The sequence below is a fragment of the Podarcis raffonei genome, chromosome 12, assembly GCF_027172205.1.
Source record: "Podarcis raffonei isolate rPodRaf1 chromosome 12, rPodRaf1.pri, whole genome shotgun sequence".
Lineage (NCBI taxonomy): Eukaryota > Metazoa > Chordata > Lepidosauria > Squamata > Lacertidae > Podarcis > Podarcis raffonei.
Genome location: NC_070613.1, coordinates 15,036,971 through 15,054,296, shown reverse-complemented (window position 1 = coordinate 15,054,296; position 17,326 = coordinate 15,036,971). Strand labels below are relative to the sequence as shown.

General features: G+C 44.4%; 1 protein-coding gene across 4 annotated transcripts in view; it reads left to right on the top strand.

Annotated features, from left to right (window-relative positions):
- The window catches only part of ADARB2 (adenosine deaminase RNA specific B2 (inactive)), a 370,623-nt gene that overhangs the window by 283,703 nt on the left and 69,594 nt on the right, over positions 1-17,326 (top strand). For all 4 annotated transcript variants that reach the window (XM_053409689.1, XM_053409688.1, XM_053409687.1 and 1 more), the window contains one exon: positions 15,929-16,043. In XM_053409689.1, coding sequence (XP_053265664.1) covers positions 15,929-16,043 — 115 coding nt within the window. The remainder of the gene's footprint in view (positions 1-15,928; positions 16,044-17,326) is intronic.

Below are 17,326 nucleotides of genomic sequence, written 5' to 3'. Positions count from 1 at the left end.
TAGCTCAGTGGCAGCACATCTGCTTTGTGTGACGAAGGTCATAGGTTCAATCTCCAGGTGCAGCTTGGATTGTCCCCAGTCTGAAACCCTGGATAGTCTCTGCCAGTCAGTGCAGACAATACTGAGCTATATGGACCGATGTTCAAACTCAGTATAAGGGAGCCTTCACAATACATGACTAGTGGTGTCTGCTCCCTCAGCATCCTCTCTAGAGCTAGAAGCTGGGGGAAATGCCTCATCTGTTCAAAGTGTAAGCTCATCCAGAGACTGCCATGGAAGAGAAAGAACATGACAAGTCTTAGGAGGTGAAACATGAATGGAAAGCACTGCTTTGAGATGCAGTTTCCATGATACACACAGGGAGAGGGGGGGAAAGGAATGGTAATGCGGTGAAAAGGTATGTTGATATTTCCTTAATGTGCACTTTATTGAAGAGTAAGATAAAGGAGTGTGGTGGAGTTTATTAAAACACTAAACTGTATTAAAATCACTGTGGACCTCCAAAAATGCAATGAGAATTTAAAGTTGTTGACTAGCACTGAAAAGCACTAAGAGGATAATTGAGAAGCCCGTTAGAAGGTAATTAGTCAACACAGAGGCACATGGGAAATGCATTCTGATAACTAGCAGTTCCCCCAAGAAGAAGAAGAAAAATTCAGATTAAATCTGTTTTGCTACTACAATAACAGCTTTCCTTGCTCAGATAACCGGCCAAACAATTTGGCAAAAACACATTTTGTTTGTTTGTTTACATTTGTTTACATTTAAATGCATATGCCACCTTTCTCCCAGAAACAACCCTCAGAGCAGCTGACAGCGACAACAAAAATGTCAAACCGATAAAAACAGGGAAGCAGCTTGCAAATGCATCAAACGCAATTAAAAGCTAGAAAACCTAAAGTATTAGCAGAGATGAAATGCAGCGCACTCAAAAAACCATAAAAGTCAAAGGAGAGAGTTTGGGAGGTGGGTGACAATAAGAAAATTATAGAAATGAAACTGCAAAAGCAAGCCATAGGGAGAAGGGACGTTTTAAAAAGTCAGACCTCTTCTCTCCTTGGGGCAAGGTGTCCCTTGAGAAGCTCCCTGGTGGCCACCTGGAAGGGAGGAGAGAAAGATGGTCCCCACTTTTTCCTGAGGTAATCTTGATGGTGGACCCTGACACACAGGCACACACCTGGCGCTTTGAAAAGGAACACAAAACAGCCCAGCGCTGCAGGCCTCACCTGCAGAACGTAGCCGCCTGATTAATTGCCTGACAGAGTCTAAGACGTGGCCTGTCACAATCTTATCAGACAGTAGTGAGCTGGTCAATAGCAGCAAGACATGAAGAGTTCAAAGGGGGCTTTTCTCAGGGGCTTCATCAGACTTCTCGGCCTCCCCCCGCCACCGTACTTCCACAGGAAATTTCTCTAGACTTGTTGCCAACACCGCAGCCTAACAGCAATCGAGTGTGCCAGGCCCTTAATATGAATTTTATTTATTCACTTAATTATGCTGAAAGTGCTAGATAGTTGTTATATGTGTTTTTATTTATACATTTCATTACGCCTAATGGAATGCATGCGGCGTTTTGCTGCCGCTGTTGTTGCCAGATGTATCTCACAACAGCCATGTATATACAGCAAGATAAGAAGAAGCCTCAACAGCAGGTCAGATTATTTGTAACTCAGAATTGTCTAGTTTGACTGGCAGCAGCTCTCTAGGGTCCCAAGCAAACATTATCTGCTCCCTATTACAGTGGTACCTCGGGTTACAGATGCTTCAGGTTACAGACTCCGCTAACCTAGAAACAGTACCTCGGGTTAAGAACTTTGCTTCAGAATGAGAACAGAAATCGTGCGGCGGGAGGCCCCATTAGCTAAAATAGTACCTCAGGTTAAGAACAGTTTCAGGTTAAGAACGGAACTCCAGAACAAATTAAGTTCTTAACCCGAGGTACCACTGTATTTCAAGTGAAATGTCAGGGATTTGAACCTTCTGCGGACAAGCTGTGTGTTCTATCAGTGTTTTCGCCTAGCCCCTAAAGACATGTAATGATGGCACCAGGCAAGCCTCTCTGGGGAGAGCATTCCACAGATGGGGAGCCACCACAGAAAGGACCAATTCTCATGTTGTCACCCTCTGAACATCTCGGGGAGGGGAGGACATAGAGAAGGGCCTCAGATGGCAAGCCCACAGGCAAACACCACCTACACACACACACTACTCTCTGCCGGTCTAAGTTCACAACACCTATGGCTTTTTCACCCTGGTATATGGTGGGGACAATAAGGTATATCAAATGCAGCTCGAACAGCTGAAATCAAATCCCTCCTCTTTTCTGGCTGTCAAGAGTCACATTTTTCACGGCCAATTATTCTTGAGAAGAAAGGGGGGGAAGCAGCTTGCTATATACATTTTACTTGGTTGATACAGTCGTACCTTGGTTGTCCAACACCTTGGTACTCGGACGTTTTGGTTCACAAACGCCACAACCCCGGAAATAAGTTTTCCGGTTTGCGGATGTTTTTTGGAAGCCGAACGTCCATTTCAGCTGTTCGCATTGTTTCCGGGGCCAATAAGCCAATCAGAAGTCTCGCCTTGGTTTGTGAACATTTTGGAAGTCGAACGGACTGTATTACCCCATAGGAAATGGTGTCCTCGTGAAAATTTTTGTGTGATTCCCCCGCCATGTACATATTTTTGCTATGCAATTTCTCGCACCGTAATGCATTTGTGCAAGTTATGTTCACCAATATATTTCTCTATATGCACACCTTAAGCCCAGTTTTTGCATCTTTGTATGCGTTACTTGGCCCGAAGATCTACATTGCAAAATTCAGAGAAGTGCAAAATTTGAAGGATGGCTGTGTTTTGGTGCATGTTTTGTTTTGCAGAGTACAAATTAGGTGAAATCACCTTTACAGACGAACTCAATCAAATTTCTCCCCCACCCTAGTGCATGACCTCTTCTACACAACTCATAAAGATGCTTACAGATGCTGGGTCCCTGTCCTCTTTTGCACCTGGCCACCCTAATAAAGAGAGAGGCCTCACCAAGGTCCCCACAGTCCCCAGGCCATCAATGGCTTTCAAAGGTCAACATCCCTCATTGGGTTACCTTTGTGTAGGATGTGCATGATTTCTTACAGCATAGAGTACACATAAGCCCAAGAGGGAAGAGTACCTTTAAAGGGCTATTCTGGGGGAAATCAGTAAAAAGGTTAGCAGGTGAGTAACCCATCCCTACCATATCTTTCAGTGATGGTTTCCCCCATCCCTGGGGGGGGGGGGGGAACCCCTATTCAGATGACATGTTTGTTGGCTGCCTTGCATTGAGCTGTCACCCATTATCACCTCTGAACTCTCCTTCAGATCCATGGCCTGTACGTTCCTCCAGTTGACTGTCTGCAAAGAACAAAGTTTGCTTTGGGTTCTTGTTTCCTTGCTCTGTCTCCTGCCTTTCTCTCTCTTTTTCTCTCTCTCTCCCCGCACATCCACCCCCAGCTGCCTTTTGTTGTGCATTTACAAGCCCTTGGAAGACAACACCCTGCTGACACTTTTAGAGAGGCATCAGCAAGTAGAAGTCTGTTGTACAGGCTGCAAAGCCATCTGGACTATGCTGTCGAAAAGGTTGGACATGGTTTTAGGCAAGATTTTATCACATTGGGAGCGATGGGTGGGGAGGGGGAAGTGAAGAGAGAAATCTCCAAGCAGTACATCTTCCAAGGTTGATGTCAGGGGGTTTTTTTTGGTGGGTTTTGTTTTGTTTTTTTGTTCAGTTGCAAAGCTAAATATATTGACAAACAGTTGAAAGGCAGTAAGAAAGGAGATATAAATCTCCAGAGGACGGTTTGTCAAAGGTAGTGGAGTATAAAGAAAAATAAAGAAGTCTGGGCTTTTATCAGAAGCTTGCCAGGCTTCGATTTGTGTTGAGGGTTTGTCTTCAGTCCTAGAACCCTCTTAGGACATGGGTGAGAAAGCTCACCTGGAAAGCAAAAAAGTTGCTTGGCAAAAGATAATCAATAATCAGAAAGTGCTAATAAACAGGTTATTTGGAGCTGAGCTGATTTAGTGCCATTTATATATAGGGACGCGGGTGGCGCTGTGGGTTAAACCACAGAGCCTAGGGCTTGCCAATCAGAAGGTCGGCGGTTCGAATCCCCGCAACAGGGTGTTCGGTCCCTGCTCCTGCCAACCTAGCAGTTTGAAAGCACATCAAAGTGCAAGTAGATAAATAGGTACCACTCTGGTGGGAAGGTAAACAGCATTTCCATGCGCTGCTCTGGTTTGCCAGAAGCAGCTTAGTCATGCTGGCCACATGACCCAGAAGCTGTACGCCGGCTCCCTCGGCCAGTAAAGTGAGATGAGCGCCGCAACCCCAGAGTCAGCCACGACTAGACCTAATGGTCAGGGGTCCCTTTACCTTTACCTATATTGGAGAGGGGAAACTCTGGGAACTGTAATTCTGCCCCCTTAAAAAACTACACTTCCCATAATTCTTTGGGGTAGGCCTGTGTAAAGTGGCATAATACAGCTTTCAGTGTTTAGTGCAGATGGACCCTCTGAATGTTATGGAGCTTAAGCAAATGTGTGCTTTTTAAGCAACAAAAAAAGTGGGAGTGGAGTTGTGGTTTTGTAGTATGAAGAAAATGAAGAGCTAGTCAGTGTGACAGAAGTAATTCCTCACCGTGGAGCACTTTGGGCCAAATGGGATACAGCAAGTTAGTGGATGTAATTCATTTGAGTGCCCTTTGGGTTACATTCATCTTGGCAAGTGAGCTATGATCCCAAAATTGCCTTAAAAACACATTCTGAAGACCCAAGTGATATATGAAAAGAGCCAGATGTTAAAACACTGCTTGCTTTTTATCTGAAGAGACAGAGGGTTTTTATTATTATTAAAAGAAATGAAAAAACCGTATAGAAAATAAAAAACACTACATATATTGACACACTTGAACATTCTGAATTCTCACTAAGCATTATAGCATGGGCCATGCATAGAAAAACAGAATACAACCCCACTGCCCAAATGAGGAATTTACAGCTTCCTGAGAATATTGGTTTTCATTATTATGAAAGAAAAGTTTATAGTCCTTACAGCTGAGGAAAGAAGATTTGATTTTTGTTAGTAATACCTGGTAGAAATAAAATAAGTTGTGGGGGCTAACAAGGATTTCGAGAAACCAAAGAATCACGTTTCAGTGTCATGTACACCTTTATTCTGGAAACATAATAAATGATTAAAATCAGGCTAAAACAGGGCTTTTTTAAAGCCAGAACTCAGTTCTGGCACCTCTCAGGTGAGTGCCATTATAAGAGAACAAGGGAGGCTTTTTTTTCTTTAAAAAATAAAAGCACTGAGTAAATATATATAAATTTGCTACGTTTTCATACGTATAGAATTGCGCAGGGAGATTATAACCATTTCTATAGCCAAAGTCATCCACTCTACTGAATAACTGGTTGGTTGTGGATGAGCCACACTCTTGAAGCCTCTACCTTCCCACCTGTAGAATGGGAACAATAGTTTTGAAGTATTTTTAACACCTTCCATTGCACTTCCCCCCGATGCATGACACAGAAGATACAGTGTTGTGAAATAGCAGGAACACCTTAGTAGTGATAACCCTAAGTCCAGAAGTGTTTTGTGTTCATACTGGTGTTTGTGGGAAAATTCTGGGTCCAGATTTGCTTAGGAAAGGTATTCAAGTGACTTTGGACCTCGGCCTGTCACTGGTATTGTGACTGGTATCAGTACTGTACTGATTCCCTGTGAGGAAGCCATTCATTTGGATGCAAGTGGTGAGATGGAGAAATAAAGAAACTGAGATGTTTCTCAGACCAGACGAAGCATTGATTTTTATTACCGAGATCGAGCTTGTAATATGAATTGAAAATCTAATTTTATATATATTTTTATAGCGCATAAAAGGCTTTTCCAAGAGTTAGCCATTCCCAGGTGCCGGTGGCTTTATAGAGCTTTTATCTAGTTAAAGAAAACCCAGTCGTGCTAATTTAATCTCTGTAGTAGTACAACAGCTTGGCACCTGAGGCCTGTCCTAACGCAGCCGTAACGCCACAAATTGAAGAAGAAGAAAAAGCCTCCATTGTTTTGTTTTGAATTATTCAGTACTTGCAGTCAGCCTTGTGTTTGTTTTTTTCCCTGTAGGGACAAGCTTTTGGGTTAAGGATCAGTAAAATGAAGGAGGGGAGAGGCAGGGACTCGCTGGCGGGTCCAGGATCATCTTCGGGGCGTGATTCTGCAAAATGGGCATTTACATTCTTCATTACCTAAGCAACCACGTGCAAAACTGGAGTCAGAATTGGCAAAAAGAAAAGAGAAAAGAAATCCACAACCTATCCCAATGATCCACGATTCCTTGAGGGAACAACTGCTATTTCAGTCGAAATGCTTGTTTGCTCTCGATTCATTGAAATGGGGCTTGTTTGTTTGCATCTTTTTTAAAGCGAGAAGACAGTACAAACAGCAATGAATCAACCTCAAATGGAAGGGATCGTCTGTTAACCTCCTCACATTAACACATTAATGTGAAGTTAAAGTTTCTAATTAAACCCAGGCACAACATAAAGGCAAGGAAACAAAGTGTGAGTCTTTAGAAAAGCTGGGGCGTTTAGGGTGTGTTTTCTTCTTCATCATCATCCCCTTTGTGCTAACTTATTTCCTTTCTCTATTCAATTAAAAGCGCTTGTCCCAAGTGGCAGTGGTGGCTGCAGGGGAGCCTCTTGGGAGCAAGATGGCTGCCCCTTGCCTCTCCATGGCTGCCGCTGCTGGCCTCCTCTCTTGGGCTCCTCGTAGCAGCTGCTGGAGAGCAGGTGAAGAGGCAGAGAGACTGCAGCCGCTGAAGGACAGACAGAGCTGCCCTTGAAAGGGAAACTGGAGTGGAGTCTTGGTTTAAGAAAAAAAGACTTTGCGCACCTACATCTAATCTCGCCCCTTTCCAAGATGTATTTATTGGTGCATGTTTTTCTTCTTGTAAATCTACTAAAGAATAAAGGTAAAGGGACCCCTGACCATTAGGTCCAGTCGTGGACGACTCTGGGGTTGCAGCGCTCATCTCGCTTTATTGGCCAAGGGAGCCGGCGTACAGCTTCCGGGTCATGTGGCCAGCATGACTAAGCCGCTTCTGGCGAACCAGAGCAGTGCATGGAAACACCGTTTACCTTCCCGCTGGAGTGGTACCTATTTAACTACTTGTACTTTGACGTGCTTTCGAACTGCTAGGTGGGCAGGAGCAGGGACCAAGCGATGGGAGCTCACCCCGTCGCGGGGATTCGAAACACCGACCTTCTGATCAGCAAGTCCTAGGCTCTGTGGTTTAACCCACAACACCACCTGCGTCCCTAAAGAATAGAACACAATAAAATAAAATCAGGATTAAGTGGTTTTCTCAGGACAGTGGAGGGCGTGCTGTGTCCCATTGGTGTGTTGGTAGTGGAAATGGTCTGCAGCAGGCATCCCCAAACTCAGCCCTCCAGATATTTTAGGACTACAGTTCCCATCAACCCTGACCACTGGTCCTGTTAGCTAGGGATCATGGGAGTTGTAGTCCCAAAACATCTGGAGGGCCGAGTTTGGGGATGCCTGGTCTGCAGGGACATAAATGGGGGTTCGAGGAGGATCAATTGGGGGGAGTGGGAAATGTCCCTATTTTCACCTGAGGAATGTTGGAAGGTATGTCATCTGCTATTCACTTGTTGACACTGTTTGAGTAGGTTATGCTGCAGGGCGCTAGATGTTGGCTTCAAAGTCCAGCCTTAATAGGGCCACCGAAAGAACACAGCATAGAAGAATGGGAGCAAGAACTTCAGTCCACACTAGAAGCAGTAAAAGTGGACTAAAAGGGTCTTAAGAAGCTTAAGAGAGAGGGGGCCGACTGAGCATTTCTATAAAGAGAATTCTGTAACTTTCTAGGCAATCCTATACAGTAGTGCCTCAGGTTACATACGCTTCAGGTTACATACACTTCAGGTTATAGACTCCGCTAACCCAGAAATAGTGCTTCAGGTTAAGAACTTTGCTTCAGGATAAGAACCGAAATCGTGCTCCGGTGACGCAGCGGCAGCAGGAGGCCCCATTAGCTAAAGTGGTGCTTCAGGTTAATAACAGTTTCAGGTTAAGAACGGACCTCCGGAACAAATTAAGTACTTAACCCGAGGTACCAGTGTACATGTCTGCTTAGAATGACCTACTACACATTTCTTAACTCATAGGTAAGTAGGCATAGCAGGGTTGTGGGCCCTGTGGCCCTCCAGATGTTGTTGGACTCCAACTCCCATCAGCCCCAGCCAACATGGCCAATGGTCAATGCTGGTGGGAGCTGTAGTCTAGCAAAAAGGAAAAAAAATCTGGAGGGCCACAGGTTCCGCACATGACTGCAACCTTAGTGAACCAAGCCAATATATGCACAATCTCTGCCCTCCTTTGGTGATTCATTCTTTAAAGACCAGGACTTTAAATGGGCACATCTGAAATTGCTCCTAGTTACTCTTTCCTGAAGTATTCTGTCATTGCTGTGTGCACTTTTTAGCCTATAAAAGCAGAAAAGCTAGCAATGTGTTTTTTTCCTATTGAAGTACAGCACATGTCTACCATCCAGTAATTCCTTCTAGCGGAACTCCAAAGCTACATTATTCATCTCCCTGCCCACTGTGGCTAAATTACGTATCTTGCATTGTCATTATGGTGTTCTACCCGCATTCATTTCAATGCAAAGTAAACACAATGCAAATGGGGAGAATTGTATTTCTTGGATCGATTTCCATTCTGTTTGCACACGCTACAAATAGGCGAACCTTGGCAATTTCAGCTCCAATTTCTGTTTTCGTTGGAATTCTCCAACATCTGTAATCCTCGTGAGGATTTTAGCAACTAGTAACATCCAGTGTATTCCATTTAAAGGGAGGCATTGAACAATTGTGTTTAGATCTCGTGAGGATTTTTCAAAATTAACAACAGCACTACCTGGTAGCACTTAAAAACATTCAGCGCAGTGCATTTTAACGCATGCTGGTACTACAGATTGCTATTCAAGTAACATGAACACGTTCTGAATGATGCACGGACTGCTTTAAATAGCTTTTCCTCCTTCTAAAGATCTGGGAGGCAAAAATAGCAACAGTTTGGAAGGCAGATAAAGAGACCTTAATGGCCCCTGCTCTGAGGGTGGATTCACAGCCTGGGTACAAAAAGCATCAAAATAACAAGAGCGGATTAGTTGTGTGCATCATCTTCTGGGGTGAAGTCTGAAGAGGGAAGACATACGTCTCCACTGTAAGAAGATGTGTTGACACCTGATATGCAGCCAACTTGTGTGTCCCTCCATGAGGGACGTCTATGACCCTCTCCTCTTTATAGGTAACTATGGAAATGTCGACCGAGGAAGTCTGACTCACTTGCGCTTCCAGTTTTGGGGCTTACATAACACTCAACTATGTGCTCACTGGGAGAACCAAGAACAGACAAAAAATTTCTTTTCCTGAGGTGAACATTAGGTGGACTAAATGTCCCACTTTACTTCAGTGGGAGGAAAATGCTTGACCTGTTTTGCATGTTATTTGTGTGCTTAATTCTCCAGTAAACAACATGAGGGTTTGTTTGTTTTTAATCTTTGAGAGTAAATAATATAGATGACTGTTTACCACAGTTGTGTGGAAATTATTTTAGCCTGAGGCCCACATTCCCTCATGGGCAAACTGGAAGGGGCCACATGCCAGAGGGGAGCAGGGCCAGAACCAAAATGTGTGGTGTGTATGCAACTGGGATTGGAAGAACAAAGGCAGAGGAAGGGGTTGTTTCTGCTTTGTAAGCCTTGGAGAAAGAGAGGTGGAAGAGGACAGAGCAAAGCTGAAAGAGAGCTCCAGGGTATGGTTATTGTATTGGTAGGAGGGAGAAGGAAGAGAAAGACCATCCTCAATCCTGCCCTATGATGAGTTGGGGCAGTGGGCATAAGAGGGGGCCCAGAATACTCTGTGGGTGAAGAATGTCACACAGGCTATGCATTAAAAGAGAGAGAGAATTAATTCAGCACAGGGTTCTTGTTTTCCCATTGACAAGAGTCTGCATGAGGATCACACTAAGCTTGTTGTTGTTTAGTCATTAAGTCGTGTCCGACTCTTCGTGACCCCATGGACCAGAGCACGCCAGGCACTCCTGTCTTCCACTGCCTCCCACAGTTTGGTCATGCTGGTAGCTTTGAGAACACTGTCCAACCATCTCGTCCTCTGTCGTCCCCTTCTCCTTGTGCCCTCCATCTTTCCCAACATCAGGGTCTTTTCCAGGGAGTCTTCTCTTCTCATGAGGTGGCCAAAGTACTGGAGCCTCAGCTTCAGGATCTGTCCTTCCAGTGAGCACTCAGGGCTGATTTCCTTCAAAATGGATAGGTTTGATCTTCTTGCAGTCCATGGGACTCTCAAGAGTCTCCTCCAGCACCATAATTCAAAAACATCAATTCTTCAGTGATCAGCCTTCTTTATGGTCCAGCTTTCACTTCCATACATCACTACTGGGAAAACTATAGCTTTAACTATACGGACCTTTGTTGGCAAGGTGATGTCTCTGCTTTTTATGGCCCAGAGATCCAGGAAATCTTAAAGCATGATTAACTCATGGTCTGAACTGAAGTTCTGAAGTATTTTAAAAAAAATACCCCACAGATTTTTCTTTCTTGGTTCATGCAAAGAGGGAGGCTTTTATTTTATTTTGGGCATGGAGGCATAAATCCCTCATTACCAATGTAAGATATTCACATAATTTTACTCTGCTCAACATTTGCCTCCAAATGTCAACAGTTTACTGAAAAATGAAGTGCTGGGGGTGGCGATAACCAACGGTGCTCTTGATGGTGCCTGTTTAGTGAAAGATTTCATCCCACCCATATGCAAATCTAACCTTTCTAATATTTGAGCCCAATAAGCCCAAAGACGGGGTTTCAGTAGAAAAATGTTTACTAAAGACTTTCTTCCTTTACAATCTATTGATTTTAATATCCTTACCATTCCTGTTGAATGTCAATATCCCCCTGCAGACTGCCACTGCAAGCCTGAATCCATTTCATTTATTTATACCATTTGAGGGGAAAAGTGCTAAGAAATGAATAAAAAGTTCTTTCTTGCTGGTGTCCTAGCATTGAGAGTCGCAACTTGATCATTTGTTTCCTGCATGAATAACTGGGGGTGTTTTAATATGTCCGGGACACGGGTGGCGCTGTGGGTTAAACCACAGAGCCTAGGACATGCCGATCAGAAGGTTGGCGGTTCGAATCCCCGCGATGGAGTGAGTTCCCTTTGCTCGGTCCCTGCTCCTGCCAACCTAGCAGTTCAAAAGCACATCAAAGTGCAAGTAGATAAATAGGTACCGCTCCGGTGGGAAGGTAAACGGCATTTCCGTGCGCTGCTCTGGTTCACCAGAAGCGGCTTAGTCATGCTGGCCACATGACCCGGAAGCTGTGCACCGGCTCCCTTAGCCAATAAAGCAAGATAAGTGCCGCAACCCCAGAGTCGTCCGTGACTGGACCTAATGGTCAGGGGTCCCTTTACCTTTTTTAAAATATGTCCATCAAGGACAAGAATGTCAGAAGAGCCCCACTGGATCAGACTGAAGGTCCAACAAACTCAAAAGAAAGGGGCCAAGCCCTGTGGCAAAGCATGCCGAGATTCCAAGTTCAAACTCTGGCATCTCTAGGCAAAGCTTTGAATTACCTTTGTCGAGTTGCTGAGTTATTAAGACAACTGTGAACTAGATCAGGGGAAGCCCCATTTTATTGTTAGTAGATGTTCAGGCATTCATTTGACTGAATTGGCTTGCTTCCCACACATTAATTCCCTGATCAAACACAGCATCGTGATGTGACAAAGCTTGAAGGATCTGTGAAGTCTCAAGCCCAGGTCTAGCTGTCACGGACCCTCAGACAACTTGGTCTAGGAAGTGGGAAAACTCTTCTATCACTTGGTTTTCCTCATAAGCTAGCTATGAGCAAGTATGGCAGCAGTTCTAGGGAAGGACTGAAGTACCCCAGAACATGCAGAAGTGGTTGCATTGTCCATGAAGCTGCAACCACGTATGTGATTCTACATGTTTCTATGTTCCTTCTTTCACAAGCTAACATACTTCCATAAGAATGGATCAAAAGCCCAGGACGCCACATACCCACATCATACCACTTCAAACACCTGCAAAACCTTTCTGAAACAAGCATGCACAACTTGAGCAACAACATCTCCTACACAATCTTCTGTGGCCTAAGTTATGTTGTTATAGTGGTTGGAATTCTCTGGGGCTCACAATTCGAACTTAAAACACAACAAGAGGATTATCCCCTCCCTGGGAAAACCGATATTTAGTTTTAAATCAGAGCAAATGTAAGCCAGGTTTTCAGCAAATTGCTGTTTTGTTCTGATTTAAAGCTACATAGTGGGTTTTCCCTGGGAAAGGAATGGGGCAAGGGGGAAATCTATCGGACCTGTACTTTCTAGGCACCGGATAAAAGGATGAGCCCGAGGGCCTTCTTTTCCCCAATTTCAGTCAAAGCTGGTTTGGGGGGAAATGCATCGAAATTATTTCCTAAGAAACAGCAGGATAGATACAGGGTAGATATGGATTGTGACGAATGCTGTGTGTCTACCACTTTCCAAACCAGTGGTGGGAGCGCACTGGGTCAATGGAAGCATGTGCAAAGCCTGGCAAGACTGCTACATTTTCTGCTTCATGATGTTTTTCTTTCTCTTTAATAACCACTCGACTTATTTCTGCTAACGTCTCATGTAATGGATTTAGTGTTCTTCAAAGTCCCTGGTCAGTCTTTTGAGTTCAGCAAAAGCCAAGTCCTTTTATTGTTTCTCTCTACCTCGAGCCAATTTGCTGTTTTGCCTCGACTTGGGTCTCTTGTGCTTGCTTGCTTGCTTTAGGATTAGCTGCCAAATGAGGCAAAGGAAACTGTGGCTAGTGAGATTTCTAAAGCCAATGTTAAAAATTTCATTTTTTCCCTCTTAACATTTTTGGAGCAGTTCTTCTAGGAGGCCTATGTGCCTCCAAGCTAATTAACTTCTAATGAGTGTGAAACACCCAGGGATGTTTACATGAAGGGCACTACAGAAACAAAGATGGACCAAATTGTAGAGCTGGGAGAGATTAACATTATGGTTTGATCCTTTTTATTTAAAAAAAAAGTTATTGAAACATTCTTCTTTTCACTACTGTGCTCTAACTGAAGATGATAAAAATCAGCAATCCATACTGATTTTTGTTGAACTGAATCATTCCCATCTCCAGACTATTAGAAATGGCAACTACTATTCCCCTCAGGGAATGGGTTTCTAAGTTGACTGCCTCATTATGGTGCTGGGAAATTTCCTATCAGGTCAGGAACTTTGGTTGCCACACTGGCTCACATGCTTAAGCCATCCAGAGATATTTGCTCTGGAATGTCCTTTCTCTAACACACTTGCTTTTTGTTTATGGTGTGTGGTGGTTTATATAGCTTAAGATGATCTGCACCTGGCCTGGTGGTTGTACAGTCTTGATCAGATGTTTCCTGGTGGCTGAGAGGGTGAGGCCCTGCTTGAAATCTTGCCTGAACTGTGCCTGCATTACCTTAGGTAAGCTGCTGGCCTGGTTTGAATGTAACACCACATCATAGGGTAGTGTTGCATGAAAAAGCCTGCTCAAGTTTTGGAGTCTTCCCACTCCTCTAAACTTCCTGCATGGCTGCAAGGAGGAAAGTGGACGCATCCACTTCCTGTTTTTAACTATCCATAGTTTACATCCAGACATGAGGAACTGTGGTTAGAACAAGCCAGGATCTGACACCACAGTTTGATCATGGCTTGTTTCAATAAGCCATCATCTATACAGACCACAGGGCTTCCTCTTCAAGCATAACACTAAGCTACATATACTTAGTTAAAAATAAGAAGTGTGTGTTTCCAATTCTCTCCTTTTGGCTCAGCTGAGGAGAGGGTTGCATGAAGCACGGCTTGGGCAGGTTCCTTTGCATAACGACAGTTTAGCACAGGCATAGGCAAACTCAGCCCTCCAGATGTTTTGGGACTACAATTCCCATCACCCCTGACCACTGGTCCTGTTAGCTAGGGATCGTGGGAGTTGTAGTCCCAAAACATCTGGAGGGCCGAGTTTGCCTATGCCTGGTTTGGCATTATGCCTAAATCAGGCCACTATCTCTAAACCTCAGTCCCACCGTTATCAATTGCATATCCGTTTAATGCATATCCCACCTTTACACCACCATCAATAATGATGTTGTTGTTGTTGATGATGATGATGATGCAATGTGTGAATGAGGCGCGTTAGATGTCTAGGATGAGCCACAGCATCTGATCAAACTCAGTTACAGTCTCAGGTTTGTGGCCACATGTTTTGAAAGGCTGTGTGTGTGTGTGTGTGCTGGGAAAGAGGGTGTCTCTGGGTGCTTAGAGACACGATGATAACATTCACTTTAAAAGGAAGACTCGGAGCAGGAAGCGAGGAAAGATGTCAACAGCAGAGCACATGCATGACTTACATCTGTGCTGGGACAGCTTGATCCATGTACTGTTATACCGAGACAGCTTTTTCTGTATTTATTTACAGCAAAGCTTAATAATTAATGAGCACTTATTATTATAGCTGCTCCAGAACCATATGGCAGGCAGGATGTGAACAAATCTTTCGAGACAAAGCACTCGGGTGGAAGCGTGTTCTGATTTTGCTCCTTTATGTCTGAGCAGAAGGCAGAGGTGTTCTCGCAGCATGAAATGTTTACTTACAGGGTTTCATTTAGAGAGGGGGGCTCCTTTTCTTGCTTAGCCCATTCCGCCAACAAATTTCAGGCAGGTCCTGGGCCCGGGTCTTCTCTCGGTGGAACTTAGGCTGAGCAAAAGAAAAGTCTTGGGTACAGAGAAGGAAGTGTAGGATTTGCAAGTTCACAAATGATCTGCAAAGACTGGATTGAAAGGAATAAACTTTTAGTTCTGCCACTGCAAAACTAGATAGAAAGCCGAAGGTAGAAAAATGCCCCTTGGCTTCCTTTCACTGCTGGTTTCATCCAGAACTGATCCTCTCCCTCCCCTTCCAGATTGCTTAAGAGTTCCTACTCCCATTACAAGAAGGCTGGAGATGGGATCAAGTCCAGATCATCTCCTCCATGGTGGATCAGAGCCACAAGATGAGCCTCAATGGAATCCAACTTCATACCCAGTTAGTTAGCAATATCAACAACAAAATAGCTTTCTCCACCTAAATTTGTTGTTGTAATCTGTCTGCCTCAGGAGACAATTGAGGAGTGCACCTTCAGGGGTCAAAGCATTGGAGAGTTACAGCGCCTGCTGTGGCTGTAAAGACTGATACAGGAGAGACATGTTTTATTCTGGGAGGGGGAGATGAAGGCGTCCAGTTTTGCTGCAACAGGTGCACCATGACATTTCTTTTCTCTGCACTCATCCCACCTAAATTAGGCTGTTGGAAACTAAGGAAGCTAAGCCAGAGAGGACTGTTGCATGAAAGGGCTGTGAGATGTGGAACTGAAAACATTCCTTGCTTTAGAAGGTGCTCAGAAGCACCTTTCATTCTAGTTTGTGTCTGGCTGGCAGATCTTGAACTTCTAGTAATATGCAGTGTAACTCTTAACAAGCCTGAAGTCTTACCATTAACGAGCCAGGCAACATCTATGCGAGTCTCCAATGGCGGTTGCTGTAACTACTGGTGGAAAAAGTTGTGTGTGTCTTTGTGTCTGTGAAAGCAATAAGATTAATTTCACAATGAGGTTTAAAGTGGTGCCATTGTGCTTGTTGTGACCTGGATATAGGCAATGACAAAGCCATTTTGATTAAAGGAGAAAGGTGGCAAAGAACTTATTTTATTGACAGTTGCAGACCATTGCTCCAGTCCAGCAGAGTGAAAGAACGGCTTCTGCTTTTGTCTTTTCAGGAATTCGCTGATTCCCTCTATCAAATGATTACGCAGAAGTTTCAAGAGGTGACAGATAATTTTGCTGCCATCTATGCACGTCACAAATCCCTTGCAGGAATCGTCATGACCAGAGGTAAGCGTAAACTTTCTTCCATGCTGGTTTGCAACCTTATAATTTGTTTGGGAATTATTGTTTTTCTAGATCCTGAGGGATTGCTCAGTTGGTAGAGCATGAGACTCTCAATCTCAGGATCATGGGTTTGATCCCCATGTTGGGCAAAAGATTCCTGAATTGCAGGGAGTTGGACTAGTGGTCCTCATGGTCCCTTCCAACTCTATGATTCCATGGTTCTTCTAGTGGAAGATGAAACATAGTTTACACTGGCCACTAGGGGTGGGAGGTAGTTTCTGCATTTGTGTTTGAGGTCTTTATAGTATTTGAATTCAGTGATTCATACTTCTTATATTGTAATGGTTGCTCTGAGACTTTGTGCTGTGCAGCACTTACAGTGGAGGTGGGGGACCTCAGGCCCAGAGGACAAATGTGGCCCTCCAAGCCTCTGAATCTGGCCCTTGGAGCTCTCTTCATGCCACATGCCCTCTCCCCAAGCCAGTCCTGCTTTCCATCCTTCTCGGGTGTTTTTGCCTGGTTGCAATGTGACCTTGAGCTTAACTTTGCTTTACATTAACTTAATGCTTAACTTCCTCAATTCTCCACAGCAGAGTGGTCCAAAGTGCAGCTCTCGGGCCACATGTGGCCCTCGGGGCCTTTTTGGGTGGCCCTTGGCAACATTTGGTGTCCCTCCCACAGCCCTTGTGTTGCTTTCCCAAAGCCCAGTAAGCAAGGCGCTGGGCTTTGGGCAAGAGGCACAAGGCTCTGAGAGGGTCCTAGAGTCGTCCTGTCTCCTTCCCAAAGCCTAGTTAGCACTTTCCCAACTTAGGGAAGGAGGTGGGAGGACTGTAGGACCCTGGTCAGAGCCTCGGGCCTCCTTCCCCAAACCCAGCACCTCACTTAGCTGGCTTTGGGCAGGATGTACAAGGGCTTGGGGGGGGGCATCAAATTTTGGCCTCATCCTTACCCCAGGCAATGTGTGGTTCACGGATTCTGCGTCAAAGTACTCTTGCAGCCCACCTGGTATGCAAAAGTGGACCTCTCTGCTATAGAACATGATTTTAGAATGGTAGCACTGAATCTACTGCTATGTACTATTGTTAGTTGTTACTATTTATTAGCGTAACTTATAAACCACTTTTCAGCTCAAGGAGCCCCAATACAAAATACATTTAAATGCCCAGTGTACTATGTCAACAAAATTGCCGCAAACACCTTAAGAGCAGCACAAAGATAAAAGGCAGAAACAGTCTTTGCCTCCTTCAAGTTCTAAATAAATCCCCAAGATATAGGAGCATTTGCCT